Source organism: Drosophila biarmipes, chromosome 2L (genome assembly GCF_025231255.1).
Source record: "Drosophila biarmipes strain raj3 chromosome 2L, RU_DBia_V1.1, whole genome shotgun sequence".
Taxonomy (NCBI): Eukaryota; Metazoa; Arthropoda; class Insecta; order Diptera; family Drosophilidae; genus Drosophila; species Drosophila biarmipes.
In genome coordinates this window covers 19,540,610-19,560,304 of record NC_066612.1, presented here as the reverse complement: position 1 = coordinate 19,560,304, position 19,695 = coordinate 19,540,610, and the positions used below count along the sequence as shown (strand labels likewise).

The 19,695-nt window shown below is 45.4% G+C and overlaps 4 protein-coding genes across 10 annotated transcripts; 3 read left to right on the top strand and 1 right to left on the bottom strand.

Annotated features, from left to right (window-relative positions):
- Positions 1-543: 543 nt before the first annotated feature.
- On the top strand, positions 544-2,193 carry LOC108034293 (protein Aatf). Its single transcript, XM_017109154.3, has 2 exons — positions 544-1,964; positions 2,024-2,193. The coding sequence occupies exons 1-2, from the start codon at positions 622-624 to the stop codon at positions 2,124-2,126; spliced, it is 1,446 nt and encodes a 481-aa protein (XP_016964643.1). The 5' UTR covers positions 544-621; the 3' UTR covers positions 2,127-2,193.
- A 703-nt stretch (positions 2,194-2,896) lies between these two features.
- LOC108034092 (homer protein homolog 1) lies at positions 2,897-5,811 on the bottom strand. The gene is given in 8 exon segments (XM_050884954.1): positions 2,897-3,384; positions 3,439-3,835; positions 3,889-4,023; positions 4,093-4,362; positions 4,429-4,507; positions 4,565-5,010; positions 5,066-5,354; positions 5,783-5,811. Coding segments are annotated over 7 exon segments (1,623 nt in total). The 5' UTR covers positions 5,797-5,811; the 3' UTR covers positions 2,897-3,384; positions 3,439-3,445.
- Positions 5,812-6,873: 1,062 nt separating this feature from the next.
- LOC108033895 (liprin-alpha-1) lies at positions 6,874-14,356 on the top strand. 3 transcript variants are annotated; one of them, XM_017108549.3, is made up of 15 exons: positions 6,874-7,022; positions 7,845-8,114; positions 8,176-8,277; positions 8,777-9,130; positions 9,200-9,301; positions 9,371-9,538; positions 9,595-9,714; positions 10,224-10,352; positions 10,893-11,816; positions 11,880-12,505; positions 12,575-12,777; positions 12,833-12,940; positions 13,056-13,375; positions 13,435-13,551; positions 13,614-14,356. In XM_017108549.3, the coding sequence occupies exons 2-15, from the start codon at positions 7,866-7,868 to the stop codon at positions 13,701-13,703; spliced, it is 3,612 nt and encodes a 1,203-aa protein (XP_016964038.1). In that variant the 5' UTR covers positions 6,874-7,022; positions 7,845-7,865; the 3' UTR covers positions 13,704-14,356. The 3 variants fall into 3 exon arrangements, with proteins under 3 accessions (XP_016964038.1, XP_016964037.1, XP_043950089.1); XM_017108548.3 differs by having other exon boundaries at positions 10,224-10,364; XM_044094154.2 differs by lacking the exon at positions 10,224-10,352.
- A 1,741-nt stretch (positions 14,357-16,097) lies between these two features.
- Positions 16,098-19,659, top strand: LOC108034355 (tubulin glycylase 3B). 5 transcript variants are annotated; one of them, XR_007763477.1, is made up of 5 exons: positions 16,098-17,761; positions 18,169-18,974; positions 19,130-19,332; positions 19,387-19,421; positions 19,473-19,659. XR_007763477.1 is itself a non-coding variant. In XM_050885210.1 (3 exons), the coding sequence occupies exons 1-3, from the start codon at positions 16,438-16,440 to the stop codon at positions 19,259-19,261; spliced, it is 2,262 nt and encodes a 753-aa protein (XP_050741167.1). In that variant the 5' UTR covers positions 16,098-16,437; the 3' UTR covers positions 19,262-19,659. The 5 variants fall into 5 exon arrangements, 1 of the variants encoding a protein (XP_050741167.1); XR_007763478.1 differs by having other exon boundaries at positions 19,381-19,421; XR_007763475.1 differs by having other exon boundaries at positions 19,387-19,659.
- Positions 19,660-19,695: the final 36 nt, after the last annotated feature.

The following is a 19,695-nucleotide window of genomic DNA, read 5'->3' as shown; positions in this document are numbered from 1 at the left end:
TCCCGTCCTGAAAATTATTTAAATTATTTCATTTTATTTTTATAATCAACCAAAGAAAAATTTTTTAGGTTTATTTGCAAGTAAAATTATAGTTAAATGAGTCATACATCTTTATTGACCGTTTAAAAGCAACTGGGAAAAAATTTACTTAACATTTTTTAGATAAACTTGTATACTTTTTTTTTTTTGGATACAATTTATACTTGAAAAACGGTTTTTTGAACTGTACCTAAATGTTGAAATTACCAGAAATTTTTATGTTATCAAATGCTTGGGAATGTATTTTTTAAATCACTTGCAACGGTCACACCGCTCTGCCCAAACAGTGCTGTAGCTTTGGCGGGAAAGGAACTGTTTTCGGCAAGACAATTTCAAATAAAATCTGAGCAAGGGGCACATATCTAGCTTTCTAATTTTTATTGTAACAAACTATAATCCTCGAAAAAAATATTAAAAAACGAGCCTTGAATTAATTTTTCAGTATGAAATAATTAAGATAAATAGCTAAAGTACTCTTCTTAAAAAGCTAGGACAGACGGGAAAAAGGCTGGTTTGACAACACTGTGCCCATGTGGTAAACTGGGTCTTTCACTTTCAATTTATAAATGAAACTCTAGCGAAATGCTGCGAAAATCGAAGAAACAGCGACAAACAGTGGCCGAAAAGGTCAGCAAACTTCTTGCCCATCCGAACGAGAGCGACAGCGAGGAGGACTCGGACTTCGACGTGACCACCGGACCCCGTCTGGTGGACTTCGAGGAGGAGGAGTACGACCTGCCGGACGCGCGGAGCACCGACTTCAGGAAGAGGAATGTCAAGCTGCTCTCAGAGCAGAGTGATCGCTACAAGGGCAAGATCAGCAGCCGCAAGGAGCTGTACGAGGAGGATGAGGACCAGGAGTTGTCCTATGAGGAAAGCGATGAGGATGAAGATGATGCGGATTTGGAAGACTTTAAACAGAAGTTGAAGGCTGGAGAAGCCGATGATTCAGAGGAGGAAGCCCCTGGAGAAAATGGGGATGTGCCTGACTTCAATCAGAAATTGTTGGCTGGACATTTTGATGATGATGAGGAGGATGATAACTCTGATTCCGAAGATTCCGCTGAGGAAAACAGCCAAGAAAGTACAGGAGAGGACGACGAAGAAGATGACGATACCGGCGATGAAGATGCAGAGGAAGACACCATCAAACCCTCGGATGTAATGTCCAAAACTAACCACCAGGCTGAAATCCAAAAAGGACTCTGCGTCCAAAACCAACTTCGCGTTTGGGAGCGACTTCTTGAGCTAAGGATCAACACCCAGAAGTTTACCAGCAAAGCAAACCAGCTGCCTGCACCGGCGACGCTAAAGAAACTGGGGTTCGAGAATGAGGAGCTGCAATCGGTCCTAAACGAGGCCCAGGAACGCTCCTCCAAGCTGCTGCAGCAACTGCTGGCCCTTCAGTCGGCTCTTCACCAGCAAAACTCGGAGATGCGGAAGTCGGTGAAGCGCAAGCAGCTTTTAGAGGATTCGGGTCCAGCCGCCAAAAGATTTGGCACTGTGTTGCAAAACAACTTCCAGCAGATGACCGGTTATCGCAATGAAGTCCTGCTTAAGTGGGATGACCGCACAAAGCTCCTGACCCCCGGAGCCGGTATCAAACGCAAGTCCCTGCAGGAGGACTACGACATCATCAAGAAGATAGACAGCGCTCTGGCCAACCGAGAAGTGCTTGTGGAGAAGTCGCAGACGCTAAAGAGCAATCAGGCGGATCAGCAGGAAAACGAACCGGTGCAGCGGGTGAAGCACATCTACGACGACAGCGATTTTTATCACCAGCAGCTTCGGGAGCTCATCGAGTACAAGGCCAGCACGTCGTCCAACATGAGTGAGATCACCAAGCAGTTCGTGGAGCTGCAGAAGCTGCGCCAGAAGATGAAGAAGAAAGTGGACACAAGGGCCAGCAAGGGGCGAAAGTTGCGGTAATTATACGAAGCATGTTAGTAATGTCCCTCTTATGAAATATCAAACGTAATTTCAGATACGTGGTGCACAACAAACTCATAAACTTTATGGCACCCAACGAAAACAGCGACTGGACGGAGAGCTCCAAGTCCGAGTTGTACAAATCGTTGTTTGTCTAGATAATAATAATAATATATGGTATATGAAGTTTTAAAATAATAATAAATAAAAAAAAAAATATTGAAAGTGTTACCTTTTCATCCTAATCTTAAAATTAGAATACTACTTCGATTGCTTTCTATAATTCGTTATGTTAAAATACAAGAAAAGTATTTTTGAATTCGACTTTATTATATATATTTATTTATGTATATTTTCATTTGTGGTTTACTTTTAACTGCTAAATTTGTATGTTCAACATTTCATTTTCGTTATTAATTCTTATTTGTTCTCAACTGGGTTATTTATGCAGCGAGTGCATAACAATATGGCTTGAATATAACCGCAAACGTTCGAAATTACCGCTTCATAACCGTTTCGTTTAGTGGGTGTTTGTGTTTCGGAGATTGTGTACTGTTATTATTTGCTGGCTTCAATCGAGTTGCGTTTTTCATTCGATTCGAGAAATATAAATTAATTTTAATAATTTGTTAATGTATTATACTAGTTGTCCTCAGATGCACATACTTGACTATTTCCTTTTAATTCACTTTGCTAGTCTCGTGTTTTACTTGGACTTCGTTCCACTTATAAAATTTCTACTTCGTTTATTAATTTTAGCTTTATATTCAATATTGGTTTCTTAGTGTGTTCGTCGTCTAAGTCATTGTTAGTTATGCATACGTTAATTTTTATATTTATAAATATTATATATAATGTTAGTAAATCAGTGCATAACTGCAAAACGGGAGTCTTGTGAGGTGATTGTGAAATCGAATGGGCGTTGAAATACAATTCAATAAATAAACATTAAAATTTTATTCCTAGGATTTAGAGAATACAAAAGGTTTCTTCTAAAAATACTATAAAAAGTTCGAGCACATTTACAAAATAATCTTTGTGACACTTGTTCAGAAATGCTTGGATTTTTCTTTGGAAAATGATTTTCGGGGAGTATTTGTTAGCAAGCTCTAATTAAAAATTAATTAACAATCATCTGAAAGTGTATAGAGCACATAATATCATTATTACATTTAAATACTAGAGATAAATGTATATTGCACTTGAATGCGCACTAGAATGAATCGTTTAAGACTTACAGAAGTGCCACAAGGACGCGAACAATTTTGTCGAAAATACTGGGCATAGGTTTTTTCTGTTTTCCATTCGAAGTTACCAAAAAGGTTACGATACACACAAATTAGGCCTAAAGCTAGGGGGAGGGGGAGGTTTGTGGGAGAAAGCGGGTTCTCTCCTAGAGCTGTCCTTGTATACAAACTACAAATATAAAGATTACAAAAATGCCACTGACTAAATTCTCTCTCTCGTCACCTTTTCTCTAATTGTTAATGGAATTCTTCAGCAACAGGGGCAGCCCGGTTTTGGTTTTTGATTTGGATACGAGTATTGTGGCTGTTTTGGCCCCACCAGACCCGGATGCAGCTGCAGCAGCTGCTTCAGCGGAGGCAGAATTGCGCCTGGGTGCCGCCTGCCGCTGATGGAGCTCCTGGAGCAAGGCCGAGTGTTTGTCTATGGCCTTCAGCTGGGCCGTGTTCTGAGTCTCGTAAAGCGACGACTGCAGCTGGGTGTGGATGGAGGTGACGTTTGAGAGCGTGCTCTCTGCCTCGGCCGTTGGAAAGTTGCTTAAATAACGTTTACTAGTCGTGCTTCCTGTTGTCGATGATGTCGTTGTAGTGTTGATCATTGTAGTCTGTTCCTGCGCTGAAACCTAGCAGGGAGATAAATAAACCTGACAATAGTCAATGGTAATGTGTGACGAACCTTTCGAATAACCGCCAACTCTGTGTCTCAAGTGCACTTGGCTAGTTGTATAACACTCTCCATATCCTTCTGCACTCCATACAGCTCCGAAAGTTGTTTGGCAAACACCACGTTTAACTCGCTTAACTTGGCAAGCTGTTAAGGGGTTATGTTAATTAATTCCCAAAAATTAATTTAGTTAACTAAAGTAATGGTTGTTCTTACCGTCTGATCATTGGACTTTTCGCGTAGACTTAGGTTGGCCGATTTCAGCTCAATTTCTTGTTGCAAGAGTTCCTTCTGCAGTTGTTCCGTTCGCGCCTTAAGCGTGGCTACCTCGCGTCGTAACTCGTCTTCCGCGGCACCTCCTCCGCCGGTTGCAGGCACCCCACCTCCGCCCACGCAAAGCTGCTCCATATCCCGTTTTAGGCGAATATTTTCCTCCTTGTAAGTGTGCAGCTGCCGCTTCCATTCGTCCACATTGGCAGTGGATTCCTTGGGAATATTAATAAAGAATGTATGTAAGATATTACTGGAAGAAGTTAAATACCATTAGCTCACCTGCAGAGCACTGGTCAGGCGAATGTTGTTGTTCTTCAAGGTAGCCAGCTCGATTTCCCATTTCTTGGCATTGGCGCAGCTAAAAAGAACACATGAAATGACGCCTCAATCCAAAGATAGTTAACCCGTTCCTCACCTTTGTGCCAAGGCCATTTTCAGGCGCTCGTTTTCGTACTTTAGCTGCTGCTCAGCGGTGGCGCCCGCTCCCGGCCCCGTGTGCATGCCCACAATGCTTCCGCCCGACGAGATGGTTACTCCGCCAACGCCTCCGACTGCAGTTCCCCCCGAAGTGGGCTGCGGCGAGGGCGTGGCCGATCCGATGTCCGGCTTGACATCGCTGGTATTAAGCAGCTTGTGGGAGGGACTATCCGGATTGGCATTCTGGGTATTTGTATTGCTCATGTTGGGCGGCTCCACGGTGTGCGGATCGATGGCTGTGTTGTCGTTCTGCATGGAGCCTACTGCTCGCCCGGAAATGGGCGACGTGTTGGCCGAGGTGGTGGGTGTAACGGCATTGGAGCCGTTAGCGGATTTCATGGCATTCTTGGTGGCCTCCTTGACCTCCTGGAACTTTTCGACGAACTGTGAATATATGGAATTAGTTGGGAAAAACATGGAAAAAATATTTGCCATCTACCTTTGTCAATTCCGCCTCGGAGGCGAATCCCAAACCGTACACCGTGTTCGCCCGCACATCGCTCCACTGGCCGAACTTCTGGGAGGTCTGGGTGAAGGTCATGTTGGGCGTGATCGTGGAGTTTATCACAGCCTTGGTGCCCTCCACGCTGATGATGCGGTACAGATTCCTCGAGCTGTCGTAGAAGAAGCTCACGTTGACCGCCTTCATGCTGGCCGTGATCCAGGTGCGCTTCGTCTTCGGGTCAATGTGGAAGACGTGCGCCTGGCAGGTGAAAATCGGTTGTTCGCTGTGGGCCATAAAGGGATTAACACGGCGGCGGTGTGATTAATTAAAAATTCCATTTCAGGTGGGTAATAAACGGCAACCTTGTGTGGGTGTGGGGTTGTTAGAAAGCTGCCACAGTTACTAGTAGTTCCTCTCTTTATTACGACTATTTGTTTTGTTAAGCCCCTCATACGAAAAAATCCCAAAAATTCTTTTAAAACTAAAGAATTCTTGTTCCTGGTTTGTTCAGGGTTTTCAATGTTGGATATATTTCTAGTTTGTGATTAACTATCACCTATAATCCATTTTGGGTTTCCCCGGAACTTAAGAATTCGCGTTACCATGGGAACGGGGCTCTACTCTGGTACCTCCCGCTTTGTTGGGGCTCTACGATACTCCGGGGAGGTCTTCGTCTCCAGGGCCAACCCTGTGTACAACCTTATCTATTACCTATCCGCCGCCATTGTCCGCTGCGCTCTAGTGTCTTTCCCTTATCGCTGGCGACTGGCGACCGCGACCGCCGACCAAATTGCATTATGTGCTAAGCCTTTTCGACAGCCTTGCTTTTGATTTTTGATTCTCGGGCGGAAAACACACGCACACTCGCACACCTGCACATCCGCACACACCTGCACACCCACATAATTGGCTGCCCACGCGTGTGTATGTATGTTTGTGTACATATTTACGCCGCCCGCTACACACAGAACGACAGCAACAACAACAGCACAGCTAGTACGGCGTCGATTTGAGCCACAGTAAAAACCGATTTTTGGGGCGGTTCCACCACGCCCACCGTCCTTACCCCATTCTATTCGTTCGCTGCTGTTTTCGGCGCTCGCTGAGTGTTTCGGCAACGGTTTTAAACCTATGCTAGTGGCTTTACTGATCAATTTCACTATTAAAAAAATAAAACACAACGCCTAGAGCTGGAACAAAAATCGATTTTAAGGCAACCGCTGTTCGATTATTCACTTGATGAAGTCAAATTAATCGAATGCACTAATCGTTCGTGAGGGCTGTATTGTAACCGATGTTTTCGAATCTTAAACGCTAAGTTCCTTTTAACATCGGCAAACAAGAAAGACAGACGAAAAAAAATCCCTGTGTTCAACCAAACACGGCTAAACATATTTTTTATGTACGGTATCTTTTGAAGTGCAGTGCAATCTACAGATACGTTGTTTACCAAACAATTTTATATACCAGACTGGTCGTAGATTTTAAAAATTGTTGTCGATTTTGATAATGCGCGCCAATTCATTTGTGGAAAAAATCTCATGTAACTTACATACCAGGGCTGCAAGTCCTTGCGCGCTATTACCCGGGGTGGCAGCCCTCGATCATATATCGGGAAACAAGTGCTGCCAAATCAATATCTAGATTCTTTGCAATTGTAACGTTCATCATTAGGGGGTTTTCCCTAAGCTAAAATAAACACAGTATCCTCCGATATGTGAGTCGATTTTAAAGGGCGATATTCATCCACCCATCGATATGCCACTTCTTCTTCTTCGATTTCTAGAGGCGTTATTTATCAACCTATCGAACCTATCGTTCGTATTGTAAAAAAAACCTCTTTGCAATTTGGTTTATTTAATTAAAAACTGCCGGGAGACCTATGCGAAGGGCAAATCGCGGCCAGAGTTGTTGTTGCTGCTGCTGCCCAGCCGCCGTGCGATCGATCGGGGTACGTTTTCCGCCGGAATGTGGAGTGGGGAGCGATTTTCTCGCAGGTTTTTTTTCCCTTCGCCCAAACGCCGTCCCCCAAAGTGGAATTTTGAGGTGAAAAAGTGACTTAGATGCAAGGAAAATCGCTGTAAACGTGCACCTGCTGCGAGTTTAACCCTGTTTCGGGCATCTGTGATTGCAAAATGCGACGGCGACACACCTAGGCACGGAAAATATGCCAGTTATGCGAAAGAGAAAAAGTGCTGTGCCTGTGTTCGTGCGCGTGTGCGTGTGTATGCCGTGCATGTGCCTGTGTGCGTGTGTGTTGGTGTAGAAAACTTGTTATCAATGCGGCGCCTATGATAAGTCTCATTAGACATGTTTCTCCCACTACGCCTGGCATTCCAACTGCCGGGCTCCACTGCCACACACACTCACCTTCGGACAGAATGTTCGTTTTTACAGACCAGGACGTTGCATATGAGATCTATCATGCCTGGAAAACAGGGATTTCCGATACACTGTTAGATACTTCACACTTTCATAAAACAGATGGTAACATAGAGTATCCTATTAGAGTCTTATTAGAGATGTTTGTCCCACTTCGCCTGGCGTTCCAATTGCCGGACATCACTGGCACAAGGATCTCTCCTTCATTTTTGCCATGGGTTGTGGCTCACATCCTTCAAAGGAAGAAGAATGTATTCTGTTTAATTTTGGGATGCTCCTAATTGTGGGCTTGGTACTGCAGAATACTATTAAGACGAAATCTTGATGCCCTACAGTCAAAATTACATGGGCCATCCCGCTGTAACTCCTCCATTTCCCTCTCTTTTCACAGTCTGGCGGCCCCAACTAAATAATGTGGAACATGATGTGCGACGTAATGCCCACTATATCGGAGGATAGCATCTCGCAGCGCTCCTCGCAGTTCAGCGGGGAGGACGCCAACTTTGAGCAGCTGATGGTCTCCATGCTGGACGAGCGGGACAAGCTGATGGACAGCTTGAGGGAGGCGCAGGAGCGGCTCGGCGAGACGGAGAACAAGCTGCACGATGTCGAGAAGGAACGGGACAGTCTGCAGCGCCAGATCAACGCGAATCTGCCGCAGGTAACGAGGTTCTTTATTTTTACTATTCGGTTTACTAACCACCCGATCCCAATCACTGCAGGAGTTCGCCACCCTCACCAAGGAGCTAACGCAGGCGCGGGAAACCCTCTTGGAGCGGGACGAGGAGATCGGAGAGCTCAAGGCGGAGCGAAATAATACCAGGGTAAGGCAGTACTGACATTCATAAATTAAATTCACTTGTCAACAAGTGGATTTACTATGCAAACATCAACATACTCAATATCGAAATTAGCCATGTAATAGGAACACTTGTCAGTACTAACATCTACAAAAGTTACATATATTTTAAAGTGATTCGTACCTTGGTTCTCTATTTGAATGTTTTGTTTAGACAAGTTATCATATAAATGACTAATATGTTTATAAACAAACAAGTGTCAACATTAATATCAATAGTAATTTGTTTGGAAACACAAAGTAGCTGTGTCAGGCAATTAAATATAATACTTTCGCTCAATAAAATTAAAAAAAGATGCTTTAACAACGTTTGTAAGGTAACTATATGGAAGTAATACGCTTTTTCGGTCATAATAAAAAGTAAATGTTATGCGTTTCAAAAAGTTACAACATATTATTTCATCTGTCGATAAGCTTGTTGAGTACTTCATGCCTTTTCATCATTTAAACTTGATTTTTTTCAGCTTCTCCTGGAACATTTGGAGTGCTTGGTGTCCCGCCATGAGCGCTCCTTGCGGATGACCGTTGTAAAGCGACAGGCTGCCGCCCAGAGCGGCGTCTCCAGCGAGGTGGAGGTGCTCAAGGCGCTCAAGTCGCTGTTCGAGCACCACAAGGCGCTGGACGAGAAGGTGCGTGAGCGTCTGCGCCTTTCCATCGAGAAGAACAACATGATGGAAGAGGAACTGAGCTCCGCCAAGGAGGAACTGGCCCAGTACAAGGCGGGCGTGGTGCCATCGGGCGCGGGCAGTGGCGGTGGAGCGGGGAGTGCCACAACCACTGCCGGAGGTGGAGGCGCCGAGAACGGGCTCAAAGAGAAGGTGCGTTCCTACCTCAAAAATCATTCAACCATACCGGTCATAAAATGTATTTTTTTTCCAAAACTTTAGGCAACGGGCGTGGGTGGATCTAGCAGCGTCAATGGCGAGGCGAATGAGTTGAATGACTACGCAGCAAAGACCCACGAACTGCAAACGATCATCGAGAAGCAGGTGAGCACTGACCCTTCCCAGACTGCATTTGATGAACACGTTTATTTACATCTTTGCCTCCCCTTTAAGACCTCGGAACTCTCGCAGTGGCAGCGGCGCGTCTCTGATCTTAACAACAAGATCAGCGAGCTGGAGGAAAACATGTCGCGAGTGCAGAAGGAGCATTGCAAGGCCCAGGACCAGTGTGCCAAGCTGCAGCGAGATCTACGCGAAAATGTGGCCCAGAAGGAGGATCAGGTGAGGGAAATATGTCTTTTATACTCATAAATTTTAATCAATTTGTCGATTTCTAGGAGGAGCGCATCACCACATTGGAGAAGCGCTACCTGAACGCTCAAAGGGAGTCCACTTCGTTGCACGACCTTAACGAGAAACTCGAGCAGGAGCTCAGGCACAAGGAGGCTCAGCTCAAGGTGGGTAAAAACAATACGGAATTAATGCTGGGTTTATGGTCATGGCGGGCGAAGGGGATCGATTTTTTAGATAATAAAAAATGGAAACCATAGGGGCACTATTCCATGTAGACACAATTGTTTATAAGTCTCAACATCATTCATATCCAATTTGTAATGTAAAATAGATGTAATATTGTAAGATAGGTATCTTACCTTAATTACTATAAAAACAAAATATTGCAGCAAAAGTATCGCTAGGGTACTGAAACTGTTTTACTTAACTACTCGGATTTCCCAAATTCTTTGAAAAACATACATTTGCCTTTAGAATATCTAACAAATGAATCGATCCCTTCAACTTTTATTTGTGCCCACGCCTGCTCTCTCATTAAGCTCCCCTCAAGCGTGACTAATCAATTGCATTTACATACGCAACAAACCCCCCGACAACTAATCGAACACACCCGTCCCGAAAACACAAACCACCGAACAATCCCTGCCCCATGATCAATGCCAAACCGCATCAGCTGCACGAGGAGAAGATCGGGGCCATCGAGGAGAAGCTGGAGCTCTCCGAACAGAAGCTCGCCCAGCACGCCAAGCTGCAGCCCGACATGGAGGAGCAGCTGAAGGCACGCATGGAGGCATTGACTAAGGTAGGAAACAAGGTATGCACTCGAACTAATATGCGCGCCGGACAGGTTCCATATGACAATTATCAACAATTATTATCCCGTACAACCTCAACTCTCTTTTGTGTAATGCTCTTTCTTTTGCCTACTTTCCACAACAAGAAACCACCACTAACAACTTGAACAACAAGTCTTTCTTTAATACTCTTACGCACCCGAAACCTAATCAAAATCAGACCAAAACAATGCCCTCTGTATACCAATTACTTTAAAGGGTTTATTAACTTACTTTGAAATTACTTTTTTTTTACATAATTGGTTTTTGGTTTTTTAAAAAATAATGGTACAATGAACTATCTTTTCATCACAAAAATACCTTTTTATTTTTCATTATTTGTGTAACAATGAAGTATGTTTTTCATTATTTAAGTTACATGTAGTTGGTATGCAAGAGGACTTACTCACTATTAGCTTTCATAACTAAACCCAACTAACATTTCTCACTGCCACTGATAAAACCTTGTGAACAAGATCATTAAACTCGCTGGCTCAAACCATTTGCAGGCTCAAGAGAGACACGGCTCTGCGGAAGACCGCATCCGGGGACTGGAGACGAACCTCGACGAGAAGACCAACGAGGTGGTAAGACTGAACCAGCGTCTCAAGATGAACGAGGAGCACAACCTGCGGCTCTCCTCCACGGTGGACAAGCTGCTCTCGGAGTCAAACGAGCGGCTGCAGGTGCATTTGAAGGAGCGCATGCACGCGCTGGACGAGAAGAACGCCCTCACCCAGGAGCTGGAGAAGGCGCGCAAGGTGGCCGAAGAGTTGCACCACGAGAAGAGCGAGATTATGAAAGAGCTGTCGAAGACGCGGCTGGAGATCGAGAACTTTAAGCGCCAGCTGCTGCAGCAGGAGATCGCCTACAACATCCAGCAGACGGAGGCGCTCACCAGAAGCCTATCGCCTAGCAGCGTGGTGGACCCCAGTGGAGCCTTCAGCCGGAGTAACTCGCACGCCAGCTTCGAGACGCACTCGCTGCGGCGCCAGAGCAAACAGCGCTTGTCCGAGGAGAACGCTCTGGTCCGCTCCATGGCGGAGCAGGAGTGGGAGAAGCTGCAGCAGGCGGCGCATGCCCAGCAGCAGGCCTACGAGCTGGCGGCAAGTGCTGCGGAGTGCGACGATTCGGATGTCCTCTATGCGGCGGCCACGGCGGACATGATGTCTCCATCGGGCCACACGGACGCCCAGACGCTGGCCATGATGCTGCAGGAGCAGCTGGATGCCATCAACAATGAAATTCGCCTCATCCAAGAGGAGAAACAGTCGACGGAGGCGCGGGCCGAGGAGCTGGAGTCGCGTGTGGGCAGCCTGGAGCACGTCAACCTGCTGGCCCGCGGGCGCTCCATGGATCGGCAGAGTCCACCCATGAGTGGGCGGAGCACGCCCAACAGCCCTCAACGGGACTTCATGCAGAAGTATCATACGGTAAGTGGCATATAAATTATAAATAATATATATAAACTATGTTTTTTTCGCTTTCACTGACAGCTCAACTTGCCAGTGCTGTCCAGTGACGCCTCCCGCGAAGAGCTGCACGGCGGCATGTCTACCACAGGTGATTCGAGCTCCGGTGGAGCTGCCTCTCCACTGACCGCCCGCTCCATGCGCCTGGAGCGCGTGGCCCAGGCCTTGGCCCACAGCCAGGAGGAGCTGAGGCGACGTTCGATTGGCCTCAATCCCAACGCTCCGGTGGCGCCCAACCACAGCGGAAGTCACATGCCGCTTAGCAGCCATAGTTACGGGTTGTCGCCGCTAAGTTCTCGTTACGGCAGCCAGGAGTCATTGCGTCACTACAACACCATGGGCTCCATGTCCATGCTGCAGACGCCCACTTCGGGCGTGTCCAGGGAAGCGGCAGCCGCCGCTGTGCAAAAGAAAAAGGGCATCAAGTCCTCGTTGGGAAGGTTCTTCAGCAAAAAGGAGAAGGTGAAGGGCGTGAAGGATACGCTGCCCGACGGCTCGCCCAGCATGATGTCCATTGGCAACCTGTCGATCGGACTGAGCGAGGTGGACTCCAACTACGACGCCATGAGCATGACTGGTGGCATGATGCCCCGCATTGCCAGCTCCCAGGGATCCAAAATAAGCAGCGTTGACTACGGCAGGCAGAAAAAGTGGGCATTGAACTAACTTACTTATATTGATTTAGGATTGTATAATCATTTTCTGTTTTTACTTTCTAGGGAGCACGACTATCGCAATGACTTACTCGGCGAGGCCATGAAAGCAGGCACTCCATTTGCCTTGTGGAACGGACCCACCATAGTCGCCTGGCTGGAGCTGTGGGTGGGCATGCCCGCCTGGTATGTGGCCGCTTGTCGCGCCAACGTCAAGTCCGGGGCCATTATGAGTGCGTTGAGCGACACTGAAATTCAGCGGGAGATCGGTACGTGTGCTGGGTGTACTCATTTCTTTTGCTAGCTAACTCTTTCCCTCTACAGGCATCAGCAATCCTCTGCACAGGCTCAAGCTTCGCCTGGCCATTCAGGAAATGGTTTCTCTGACCTCTCCGTCGGCACCACAAACCTCAAGGACCACTCTGGCGTTTGGTAAGATAATGTTTTTAAAATTGTTTTTCATAATCTGTGGCTAGTTATATTTTTCCACAAAGTTCGGTTCCGTTTGCAATGCACTCCATTAATTGTTTTCCATATTTTTGTATAGGCGATATGAACCATGAGTGGATTGGCAACTACTGGTTGCCCGGTCTGGGCCTACCGCAATATCGCACAACCTTTATGGAGTGTCTGGTGGATGCCCGCATGTTGGACCACCTGACTAAGAAGGATTTGCGCGGACAGCTCAAAATGGTGGACAGTTTCCATCGGACCAGCCTGCAATATGGCATATCGATGCTCAAGCGCCTTAACTACGATCGCACGGAGCTGGAGCACAGGCGCAAGATGAGTGAAAACGGTCTGTGTGATGTCTTAGTTTGGAGCAACGAGAGAGTCATACGGTGGGTGGGCAGTATCGGATTGAAGGTGAGTGGCGCCAAACTTGGAAAGTGTTTGCAGAACATTATAAACCTTTCCGTTTTTAGGAATATGCCAATAACTTGCTCGAATCGGGAGTGCATGGAGGACTGATGGCCCTGGATGAGGGCTTCGATGCTAACGCCATGGGTTTGGCCCTGCAAATACCCACACAAAATGCTCAGGTTAACACTCGGTTGAACACTATTTGCTGAACTTAATAAATAATGCGAATCTTTCCGAACAGGCTCGTCAAATACTTGACACAGAGTTCAACAATCTGCTGCAGATCGCCACAGATCGCAGACCGGAGAACGAGCAGCGCAGCGCTTCCTGATGCAGTTACAGTCCACCCACGTCTTCGGTGGATGAGTGAGCTCCAGCCGAACGGCGGGACAGACAGCAGAAGCAACCTACAACAATAAGAGCGTAAAGACCATGGGCAACGTTTCCTAAACCGCAACAGTAAACAAGCAGAACTAAGAGAGATGGATGCGAAATGCTAGCAGCAACTAAGCCACAAAAACTCTAACAAGAAAGACGCAACGCAAGAGACTCCCCAGCATGATGCACGTCTAATCCACATATTTAATATATATAAATACACGCATAGTCACATAATCCATAACAAGACAATGTATACAAGACATAGCACATACTCTTCATAGGACATACGTAGTCGCATTGGCGCCGAGTCGCCGCCGCTGCCGCTGCCAGGCGTGTACAAGTTTTAGAAGCTAATCAGTTTTCGATTGTAAAATTATTTTTGTATTTTTTTATACATACATATAGTGTAATTGGGCTTGCAATAGACTAACAGTATTTTGTTTTAGATGATGCAGAGGTGAAGAGAGACGACAGCGTGCTTCGAACCAAATTCGTGACCAAACTTGTTTGTTATATAATTTTATGGCATTTTGTACAGTTTTTAATTTAATCCAATATTAATTTCTTATAAATTAAATCGACTAACATACGCTTTACATATGACATTATCGTGTTTCTGTTTAGGTGTTTTGTAGAAGGCAGAGACGGCGTTCCAATTGAGTTTAAAAACTGAACAACATGCACAACAATCAGGCATACATATATAGAGTAACAGCTGCATATATACACGATTTATAGATTATAATAAATCGAATTATTAAACATTATGAAGCATACGTGTAACTAACAAGAAAGTATTAAATGTGAAGTGAACGAAGGGGAAGAGATGTGCAGAAGTCACAAGCGCCCATTGAATCAACTATTTACATACTTATATATACGAGATCATTTAGTAATCGAAAAAGCTTTAAAGGCGGACTAAACCTAAACCTAAACCAAAACTCAAATCTTAGCCTTTGCTTAAGCCCCTAATAAAACGAATTTCTTTGCTCATTGGCTTTAGAATTCAATCTTCAATAGCGAATAAAGTCTTTAAATATTTTTAACGATCTACTCACAAAAACTAAAAGCATATCCATTGTTTTTCAAAACAGAAATCAAACAAATTTCGTTGCAAGCGCGGCCAGTTAATTCATGAAACAAGTTTTTCTATTCTGTTACAATCCCCTTTTGTACTAACCACTCTATTTAAGTTTGGCATGTACTTACTTGTCCTTCTTATATGTTAAAGCACACAAACTGCCACATAGCAAGTTGTACACAAGAAATCATCCACACCATCTAAAACGTTGGTTCTGGGGTCTTATGTACATTAAGTTTAGGATTTTACTTATTTGTACGAAAACCAAAATTGTAACTACCCTGCAGTACCGTTCGCCGTCTTTTTGGCGGATAATCATCACACAAATTGACCACTAGTGCTTAATCGTCGCTAATTTTGTTTGAAAAACTGTGATGATTTTAATATTAGCATGTCCTATATATCATCAATGCAAAAATCATCGCAAAATCATCCCAACTCCATTACCATAGTCATCAGCTTTTCTTTTAAGGAGAGTTTGAAAGAGAGAGTTGATTGATTGTGTGATGATTTTGAGGATTGTTAAATTGAGGGAATGCAGGGTACGCTTGTTCTTATGTTAAAACAGAGAAAATAAAAATTAATACCGTATACTTAAATTAATTTATAAAACAAAAATATATATTATAAAAATACTAACAACAAGAAAATACTTAATGAAATTATTTCAACTGTATTAGCAAAATTAAAAGATAACACTGCGTAAAAAACTTATAAGCTCTAAAAACTGAAAACTTATTTATGTATGTAACTGTAGCATTATCTAAGTAAATCCAGGATGAAAGCAAATATTATGATGTGTAACCCTAATTGAATAACTACTAATCCACAATATTAGATTGATTTGAACAAGGATTGGTTTAATTGTTGACTTTTGTTGAAAATTCCACAAGAGGAAGTTTAAAAATGAGCGTAACTAAACTAAATGCATAACCTAAATATAAAATTGATTATCATACACATATGTAAATATATTTATACAATATTGTGAAAATTGAATGCAATACAAGCAAATTAGGCAAAAATTCCAGTTAGGAGTTTTTTATATGTACCATATATATTTGAAAAAAGGAAACCAGCAACCACAAAAAAGAAATGAAGGAAATATAACTACAAATTAAAATTTATTACAAAAAAAGCAATCAAACCGAGGTGTTTTTTTTTTCAATGTTACAACGTTTCTCAAGATTTCGGGAACGTTATCCTGGAATTTCCTTTACTTTTTTTATGGAGCAGTGAAAGTAGCAAGCTTTGATTTCAATGCCGTCATTTCAATTTCACACTCGTTTCGTCAACGGTTTCCCCTCTTTTTTGGTCTCAAATTTTATTGTCTATGCGAAGAAATGTTTTTTAAGTCAATCAGGACTTTTCGTTAATACATGCGATACTGTTAGAAACTGTTTGGCTCCTGCTTCAAAATTCCACGTTAATTGCACGGAGCAATCGGCTGCTTTGGCAACGAGCCCACTCACTCACAATCCCAATCACCACACGTTTCCGGGAGAAGGGGTCAGGTCGCCAGGACGAGGACACAGCTAGGACCGGCAGCGGGATTCATCGACGGAGTTGAGGGAGGAGAACAGGAGCAGCAGTTATTGGCAGTATGACGACGCAGAGCACCACGCCGGCGGGATTCACCGGGAACCGCCACCGCTACTACAACCCCGTCTCTAAGATCCAGTCGCTTATCCACAACCTGGACGCGGAGCTAGTCCAGCTGTGCAAGCAGTGCTCCGTGCAGAAGCCACTAGCCAGCCACAATACCAACAGTGTGCTTCGCAGCCACTTTGGCTCGACCTTTGGAGCGCTGGGAGGTGGCGGCTCCAGCTCCATGGGAGGTGCCAGCAGCAATAACTACCGTCCCGAGAGCATCGGCAGCTTGTTGGCCCGCGCCCGTGTCGCCAATCCGACGACCAGGAGCACGACGACCACCTCGCCCCTGGCGCCGGATGCCCAGAAGCGTCAGATGCGCAATGTCTACAAGACCCGTGTGATCGACGCCTACCGCAACCGCCGGATCTTCACCGTCTACGGAAACTACCACACGGTGCGACGGGCTCTGATGCGAAGGGGCTGGCTGGAGAAGCTTCCAGCATCGCGGCACGCCAAGCTGCAGAGCATGTCCGAGGACGCGCTGCTGGAGCACGCCCGACGCGGCAACGACTACGAGGCGGTGGTCATTTCCAAAATGATCAACCACTTCCCGGCCTTCTTCATCTGGCAGGGCAAAGGCCAGCGTGACCTCTGCGCCGAGGTAAGACCCTTCCGGAACCGGGTGCGTCGCAGTCAGTTCCTGGACTTCTCCACCAAGGTGGGTCTGGTGGGCTGCGCGGAGCAGGAGCGCTGGTATCGCGAGGACGGCGTCTGCGGAATGAGTTATCCGCGCTTCTATCGCCTGGGCGGTAACAATCTCGAGGAGCGCATGGCCTTCATTGAGGACTACCAGCAGACGCAGGCCCGATCCCTGCTGCTCTACGTGCGGGAGCACCAGCCTGCTGAACTGATCAGCGAGAACGGAAACATATCCAGCACCACCCTAGACTTCGCCCTCGGGAAGGTAAAGAAGATGGTCCGCCACGCGGAGCACTACTCCTTGGACGATGCCCGCATCAAGCCGCCGACGCCCGCGGAGATCGTCGAGAACCAGACCTTCATGGTGCAGTCCGCCGATGTGCTCAAGTCCAACGCCAAGTTCAAGGTCAGCGAGAAGGTCATGACGGAGTACGCCCGTCTGGCGGGGCTGTACCTGGACCAGATCGAGTCCCTCCGCCCGGACTATCGGTGGGATGGCAGCCGCAATCTGTGGATCCTCAAGCCCGGTTACCAGTCGCGCGGCATCGGCATCGTAATCCGCAGTTCCCTCGACGAAATCCTGCAGTGGACATCGAATAACCAGAATAAGAAGTACATTGTCCAGAAGTACATAGGTGAGTGCAAAGAAATAGTGTCGGGATTTTATTTATATTTACAGGTTTTGAAGTACATATCATCTTAAAATAGATGTTTAAAATGGTGGGTTTAATTCGCCTCTTCTTTTCAAAAAGATTTGTCAAAATAATAAGGGGTGTCTCAAGTTTTGATAAAACTGCTATAAATTTCATGGTAATTTGGTATAAATTTCAGTTCTTTCGAACCCCGAATAGATATTAAAATCGACTGTAAAAACTTTACTTTTGTACTCTTAAGTCCTAAACTTAATAGTTAGAGAAACATGTTTTACTTTTTTTTTTGTATTTAAATTGGAAACATTGTCTACTAATCTATTAGCAAAGGTTGTAGGATATTTGAAGTTCTGAAATGTACTATTTCCCCAAACCTGTGCCTTCTTCTCCAGAGCGACCCCTGCTGGTCTACCGCACCAAGTTCGACATCCGGCAGTACATGCTGCTGAGCATCACGGACACCAAGGTGAGCATCTGGACGTACCGCGACTGCTACCTGCGCTTCAGCTCGCAGGAGTTCACTATGGACGACCTGCGCGAGTCCATCCATCTGACCAACAACTCGGTGCAGAAGCGGTACAAGAACAAGAGCAACCGGGACTCGCGGCTGCCCAAGAACAACATGTGGTCGCTGGACCAGTTCAAGAGCTATCTGCGCCAAATGGGCGCTCCGGACGGGACGTGGTCGAAGACCTACAACGGGTTCAAGCAGAACCTGGTGGCCGTGGTGATGGCCAGCCTGGACGAGACGGAGCTGCTGCAGAACGCCTTCGAGCTGTACGGCTGCGATTTCATGCTCGACGAGCACTACAACCCCATACTGATCGAAATCAACTCGACGCCGGATCTCTCGCCATCCACCGAGATCACGGCCAGGATCTGTCCGATGGTGCTCAAGGACTGCATCCGAGTGGTGGTGGACCTCCCGAAGAACCCCACCGCCGCCACCGGACTTTTCGAGTTGGCCTTCGAGGTCAACTACAACATAAACAAGGGAGCCGACGGCAAGCCGCTGGAGCTGAATGGCAAGCAGATGACCCTCTTCGAGAACATGCCCAGGACGCGCAACAGCCCCAGAACGCGGCTTCTGCGCAAGATTTTGAACAACGTTAAGAGCACCAGCAGAAAGGTGGAAAAGGTCAAGGAAGCTCAGGTAACAAATGTAAAGCCTGCCGCTGTCAAGATCTCAAAAAAGAAGGTGAGGGGTAATTTTTAAAAATGAGACAGTAAAATATAATAGTTATTTTAAAAATCTTCTCCCTAAAAGTAAATTAAATTACCTTTTAATACCTAACATTGTATCTCATCTCCAATCCTTGACTTATTTTATAAATTGATAAATTATCTTTTCAGAAAATGGCAGCCTCAGCTGGAAGTTCAAGCACGGCTTCGGCTCAGGCATCATCGCAGAACTTGGAGCCCAAGGTTATTCTGAATCCAACAGCTCGTGAGAACCTGGCCCTCCAATATACCGCCCCAAAGTGATGCTATGCTCCAGAATTTACAGAACTTTAGTAGTTGTATTTATATGTAAAGAAATATAACTAAACCTAGAGGTAAGTTATAACGAGCACTTTCGGAATTAAATACCTTCTTATTCCAAGGAACAGGCCGATCCCGAAAACATCCCCTGAAAATAATAATAGTGAGCTAACATAATATTCCTAACTGGTTACTGGAAAAGTTTACATTTCAGCATCGTCTCTGTGCTCCATCCATGTGGCCATGGTTCCTAACAACATCCCAAAGCGGAAATCGATAACAATAACACACAGTATCAATCAATCAATCCAAAATATATTCAAGTTTTAAAAGAACAGAATAGAATAACGCTCTTAAGTTTATATAACAATTTTTCCAATAAACTTGTCCTCAAAATTAAAGTCAAATGTATATAATTGTATATGTAATTAGTCATT